This window comes from Pygoscelis adeliae, unplaced genomic scaffold (genome assembly GCF_000699105.1).
Source record: "Pygoscelis adeliae isolate BGI_AS28 unplaced genomic scaffold, ASM69910v1 Scaffold815, whole genome shotgun sequence".
Lineage (NCBI taxonomy): Eukaryota > Metazoa > Chordata > Aves > Sphenisciformes > Spheniscidae > Pygoscelis > Pygoscelis adeliae.
In genome coordinates, this window is record NW_008824802.1 from 148,871 (window position 1) to 155,603 (window position 6,733).

The window sequence follows — 6,733 nt, forward strand, 5'->3', positions numbered from 1 at the left end:
CTGGCTCAGCCCCTGGGCGCCTGCCGGGATGCTGCTGCGGGCGGGTGACGCTCTAGGTCTGTGTCATTGCAAGGGCTCCGGTGCGGCGTTTGCCATCAGCGTCCCCTTTTCCCCAGGAATAGTCTTTTTTTTTTTTTTATAATTCAGCAAAACCTAAGCTAAGAAAAGCCATGAGCCTCGCTGCGTCCTGGGCTCTGAGCTCTGCCCGAGCGTGGCTGTGTTTAAAAAAAATCATGACTTGAAGCCTTTTATCCCGCTTTAAGGCCATTGCAGGCACATCTCCCAGCAGGCTGGGAATTTGGCAGGGTTCCCCCAGATGGAAAGATCCCGTGGGGATGGGAAACGGCGTGGTTGAGCTTTGGGGGGCGGCTGAGCTGCCCGCGGAGTCCCAAGCCACCCCGCAGCCCCCGGCACTCGCAGCTCGGTCCCGTCCCCCCCCAACACGATGGCGCGTCCTCGAAGGGACTACGCTGGGGCAGAGATGCCCCATCCACGGGTGATGGGGTTCACCTCCCGTGTCCCCCCAGTTTCTTCGCTGTGCTCTCGGCAGCCACCGCTGCTGCAGTTGGAAACGCTGCTCTCCTCCTGCCTTTACCAGCCTCCATCATGGGGTCGGTATTTCTAGGGGACACTGAGGCACCGGCTAAGGCAGATTAAAGAGACCGATGATTTTGGGTCATCACATTTTTGGGGTTACCCCCCAAATTGAGGTCTCAAGCTGGAATTCAGCTTCATGCTGAAGCCTGGAGTGAAACCCAAGATGTCCTGGTCCACAGCGTGGGACATCCAGCCCTGCCGGGACATCCCACCATCGCCAGGACCTCACCACGAACCAGCTCCAAACCAAGAGCCTCTCCCACCACACGGCACTAAGGGTTTTGCCCCCAGGTTGGGTGGAGGTGGAGAGCCGAAGGGTGGTCTCCAACTCCTTCTGGACACCTTAGTTTCTCTTCTCATGGAGCTGAAGTTCAGCCTCATGGGACCCTGGGGGTTTTCCCCCAATTCCTGCCCCAGAGCCGATCCTGCTCACCCTCCCGCACCCGATCCTCCGTGAACAGCCAGGCTTGGGGCGGCAGGGGATGAGCAGACCAAGCATGGCTCTGCCAGCGGTCCGGGACTCCATCCGTGCCTGCAAAGGGATCCCGAGGAGCCCTGGGTGGGAGCTGGAGATGTCCGGGCTGATGCAATGCCGAGCAAGAGGCTTTTTCTCAGGGCAAGGGAACACGGTGTGGGCAGACGAGGAGGATCGCTCGCACGCTTCGGCAGCGATTGATCTGAGATCCAAATGGGCAATTTCACCCTATTTGGTTCCTTTGAAAGAGGAATTGGTTTGGGCTGCCTCGTGGGCTCTGCCTTCCTAAGGGGGAGGCTGCAGTTTCCACAGGCTCCGGAGAAAGGTAGGGCTGGTAAGGAGAGGTAATGACCTTTATTTGGCTAAATTGATGCAACTGGAAAAACCAGAGATGCAACCCAGGCTCTCCATCCAGCCCACGAGCCCCAGGTGCACCCCGGCGCTCGCCTGCTTCCTCCAGCTGCATCAATTTGTCCACTAAATGCTATTACCGCTCCCTGCGTGCCTCCTCCTCCTCGGCCCGTTTGACCTCCCGGCCGCAGCTGCGGTGGTGGGAAGGTGAGAGGAAGGAAAAATCCCGGCTTCCGGACGCTGCTCGCAGGCGGTGCGGGGCTGGCGGGGCTGATGCAGGGAGCGGAAAGCCGGGAGGACCCATCGGTCATCGTTTAGCGGCAGATAATGCGGTCCAGAGGTCCCTGGCTGGTGGCTCCTGCAGGATGCGCTGCCTTGGAGCTCGGCCGCTTCTTCGGAGGGATGGCTGCTCCGTCCAGATGAGTGCTGAGCATGAAATCCCCAAATCTCTGCCTCTCGCGGGCTGTGGGTCCTTTCTCAGCACGGAGAGCGCTTGCGCTTCCCCTGCTTGGGGAATTAGGAAGCGATGGGTGATATTCTTCCCTTCTTCTACTAAAAAAAAAAAAATAATCCTATCCTTTTTGGCTTTGCTAATGGAAATCTGGGCAGTGCTGTTGCTCATCCTTCACCCGCCGGGCAGGGGAGGGAGAGCCCTCGCAGCACCGCCCGTTAGTCCATCCTAATTGCTTTAGCACTGTGAGAAACTCCCCAAGTCCCCACAAATCGCTCCCTTAATGAGATCTTTCTTGGGCTTAATGTCTTTGGAGGCAGACGGGCGAGGGGCGGTTCCCCGTCACCCTGAGGGATGCTGGGGGAATTTGGCATCGGCACGTGGACACGGGGGGAGCTTGGGACGTACCCTGCTCCGTCCCCTCACCCGTCCCCTGGCCGTATCCGTATTCCCAGCATCACATCCGTGCCTGGGGCTGCCCTGGCTGCAGTCAGAGGTCTCTAAATAAGACAGTAATGACGTTAACAGTGGACAGTTGCCCTCCGGGGCCAGTCCCGGTTTGAAGGACTCCAGTGAAATTTTTACTATAGATCTGGATCTCTTTGATAAGACCGTCTCTGAAGTGGCATCGTTTTCTCTTCCCGCCTCTGGCCGTTTTTTGGACACAGCTCAGAGGGGAATGGAGTGAGGCCCCATGACGTGGCATCACCTCCCGGCACAGTCCCCTTCTGCCACGGGAGCGTTTCCCCTCTTGCCTCGGACTGCGATGCCGTCTTGGCCCATGCAGGGCCAAGGAGAAGCACGTGGTCATTGCAACCAGGGTGTCCCAGGGAGCCTGGGCTTTGCCGACAGCCGCGTGTTGGAGAGCGACAGCCCTTGTCAGGTGTATGGGGCTGCCGGCTCTCCCCGGCCGCGGTGGGAGCAGCAGCAGAGCAGCTCTGCCCAGGTTGCCTCTTGTTTTGGTCCTCTCCCGACATCGCTTGGCGAGTCCTGATGCCCCCATCCCCGGTTCTCCAGGATGAAAAAAAGCCTTTGCAGTCACTTGCTGGCAGTCTGAACATAAACCCAGCGGCGTTATCGAGCAGCGCCCGGGCCACCACTCTGCTAGAGCTCCGTGGTGGTGACCTGGGTCACTTCCGAGCGCAGGTCGTCCCCTCCGTGGCCCTGGCAGCCCCGCTGGAGGCTGCCCACGTCTAGTCATGCCGGCTTGTTGCGGGCTTCAGAAGGGGTGCAGGTGGAGACGTGCTCCCGCGTGGTGTTTCTGGTGCGGGAGAAGCTGTTTTGGTCCACGCGGGCTCGGAAAGGCAGGCAAAACTCTCGGAAGCACCTCTTGAAATTTTCATCCAGGAAAGCATAAAGGACGGGGTTGAGGCTGCTGTTGGTATAACCCAGGGCGATGCAGAAATGCAGGCTGGCCACCACGTAGGGGTTCTTCTTATCTATGTCCACCAGCGTCCAGACGATGACGAAGATGTGGATGGGCGGCCAGGGGATGATGAAGGCTGCCACCACCACCAGTACCATGCGCGTGATGCGCCGCAGGTTGCGGTCTTTCTCCTTGGAGCCCGAGAGGAGGCGGACGCTCTAGAAGGATCATCAGCCCGTAGCAGATGGTGATGACCAAGATGGGGACCATGAAGGCGAAGATGAAGACGCAGATCTTGGTCACGGTGTCCCAGTAGATGGGAGGATCCGGAAACTGGAGCGTGCACAGCACCATCCCGTCTGTGGGAGAGAGGATGATCAAAGATGGAGCGGTGGAGTGTCTGCTATGAATACTGTCCGCCTTCTGCTCGGTTATGGTTGGGCATGTCCACGCTTGTTAAAAACACAAGGAGGTGCATGCCCACCTGCCAGCTCTTTGCAGAGATTCCCCAGGAGCCTTGTGCCACCAGCCCCCTGCCCACGGGGTGCCGAGGGGATGTAAGTGGGTGCAGTGACCCAGGGACCTGTTCCCTGCAGAGCCTCCTGGGCCTTCCCCACGCTGTCTCCTCCCAACCCCCATGGGGGACATGTCCCTGTGTCACCTTACACTGAAACCTGTCCACTTCCTCAAGATGCCCAGAGCTTTCCCAGCAGCCAAGGGCTGGCGTCCTCGCACAGGAGCTGCGGATCTTAGCGTGGGCCAGTTGGGGACTTTGCAATACCATTGGGAGTGTTTTCAGGCACCCGATTTGCACCCCGGGAGCTGGGGAGAGGCACTGGCTGGACTGGAGATGGGGAAGGGGGAGGACAATTTCTGGGGTAGTCTGCAACCTCTGCAGCCAAGATGGAAGAATAACACCGTGATGATTTTTCCATGGCAGGGCACGCTTACGGTCCCACGGAGGGGCGCTCATCACTGAGCTCAAACCTGCTACGGGACCAGGTGGCTTGGGTTTGCCAGGTCACCCCCAGGACGGACAGATGGGACAGGAGGGGACCTTTCCCCAGAAGCCACTTGCCTTTTGACTTGGTGACCGCCATGGCCATGATGGGCACCCCAATGAGGGAGGAGAGCACCCAGATGCCGACATTGATGATCTTGGCCTTGGCCGGCGTGCGGAAGTCCAGGGCCTTAACCGGGTGGCACACGGCGACGTAGCGGTCCACACTCATCATGGTGAGGGTGAAGATACTGGTGAACATGTTGTAGTAGTCAATGGAGAGCACGACTTTGCAGAGCAGCTCCCCGAAGGGCCAGGTCTCCATCAGGTACTTGGCACTCTGGAAGGGCAGCGTGCTGGTGGCCAGCGCGTCTGCCAGGGCCAGGTTGAAGATGTAGATGTTGGTGGCTGTCTTCATCTTGGTGTACCTGGGGACGGCAGAGAAGCGAGCCGTTACAGGTGGTCAGGGCTGGCTTACCATGCCCAAGAACGTGTCTGCACGCTCAGCGTGATGAGGAGGGGGCACAGCCTGGCTTTCCCTGGCTGCTCGCAAGGTGCCATCACCCTTGGTGGGCAAAGGTACGTGCTTGTGACGTGCCCTTCTGCAGCACCAACGTGCTCAGCACCTTTCCAGATGGACCAGGGAGCACGTTGAGAAAGTACTTGTGCTCCTGCATGGTTTTAGTGTGTGTTGAAGTCCCGGTGCCTCACCACAGGACCTTATCCAGCACCTGCAGAACATGGCTCAGACCCTGCCGAAGCGGTTATCCCTTACCTGACCAGGGAGGTGACACTCATTCACATGGCTGCCTTTATTCAAAGGAAATCTGAAGACATTTTCAGAGAAGTCACTTCTCCAATTAAATCGATTTACTCCATTTCCCTGAATCAGTTGCACAATGTCCTTTACCTCTTGAAACCTCCTTTATCTGATTTTCCACCCAGTAAATTGTGATTATCTAGCCTGCTTCCCTGTCGAGTTTACTTGCAGAAATTGGATCGATTACCCCCGGAAACAGGCCATCTGGAAGCAGCCCAATTAGCCAGGCTGGAGCTCCAGAGCCTTTGGGGAAGCCTGGCTGCCTCGGCCACGGAGCGTGGCTCGGGGGGCACGGTGCCGCTTCCCCCGGGGCATTCGGCAAGGGCTGCAGCCGCCCGTGGCTGGCACGCCAGCTCTGGTCCTTGTCACACCACGGTAAAAGAAGCGCCCGGTCCTGAGTGCCAAAACCCTTCCTGAAGGGATGAGGCATCGTTTTGGTGGGTGCCAGGGCTGGTAAGCGCCGTGGCCGGTGGGGATGGGTGCGTGTCCTCGGAGCATCCAGCCCTGCAGGTGTTGCTCAAGGTGATGCTTTGAACGGCGTGGGTGGTTTGAAATGGACGCTCATCCCTGCTGTCGGGGGTCCCCAAAGGGCAACACGTTGGGGTGGGGTCAGGGTGGGGGCTCTGCGGCCACCCCCGGGTTGTTTGCTAGGCTGAGGTCGCGGCTACGCCAGCGGCTCGAACCCTCCCCATGCGCTCCCTTCCAGCAAGTCCCCATCGCTCAGAGCATCCTCTGCAGCCCCGAGCTCATTTAGATGCACCCTAATTAATTAACAAAAGCATCAGTTTGAACACAAGCATCTCTGCGCGTGGCTCACCCTGCCTGTGGCATCCCCAGGGTGGGGTTCGGTCCTAGACAGAGGGGGGGGCTGAATTCGGCCCTGGTGCATGGGGGGAGACAACTCCCTGCTTGCCAGATGAAAAGATACTGGCACAGCTCATAGAATAAGCCCATCGTGTGATGGGGTACTTGGAATAAATTGGGGCGAGGGGATTGAGTAGCTCCCATCTCAGATGGTGGTTGCGCTGCTGCCCCGGCTGAAGGCAAGGAGAGCAGGTTGGTGTAGGAAGGAGGTTCCTGGGCTCGACGGTAATAACAATTCCCTTCATTTTATCCTTTTCTCCATCTCAGCAGGGTCGGGAGAACATGCCGGCAGGGGCAGGGACCCATCGGGTCACGCTGTCGGTAGAGCCAGGAGACAGAGGCTGCAAAAACCATTTCTCTCTGGGAGAAGCTAGCAGCTCGGACCGGCTCCCAGCCCCAGCGGCGCTCCCTTCTCCTTCGCCTTGGCTGCAAATGGCAGCCCCTTGCCCAAGGGTGGAAATGTTTCAGCTGAACTTTTTTTTTTTAAATTTTAAATACGGCATAAAAATGTCTTTTCCTTGAAAATCCCTTTTCAGTTCTCTTTAGTGTTATTTTCCAAGCTCTTTTGCGAATGCATCTCTTCGAAAAGCTTCATCCAGGGTTAAACAAAAACCTGAGAATTTGTGTTATTGCCAGGTTTTGGCTCGCCTAGATTAAAAGATAGTCACTTCAGGCAGATTGACACTTCTTTGATCTCCGCTTTTCGAGTAAAGTGGAAAAAAAAATCAGTTCTGCACGCCGTGCTCTGCCAGGCGTGCTCGGCCGTGCTGGGTAAGCACTTCCCCAAACCCCCTGCCAGATGTGCCGGG

General features: G+C 57.8%; 1 protein-coding gene across 1 annotated transcript in view; it reads right to left on the reverse strand.

Moving 5' to 3' along the window:
- Positions 1-3,040: 3,040 nt before the first annotated feature.
- Positions 3,041-6,733, reverse strand: part of OPRD1 (opioid receptor, delta 1) — a gene marked incomplete at its 5' end in the record, with an annotated part of 7,743 nt that continues 4,050 nt past the window's right edge. Inside the window, 3 exon segments of the mRNA XM_009323981.1 lie at positions 3,041-3,459; positions 3,461-3,599; positions 4,319-4,668. Of these exon segments, the coding sequence (XP_009322256.1) occupies positions 3,072-3,459; positions 3,461-3,599; positions 4,319-4,668 (877 nt within the window).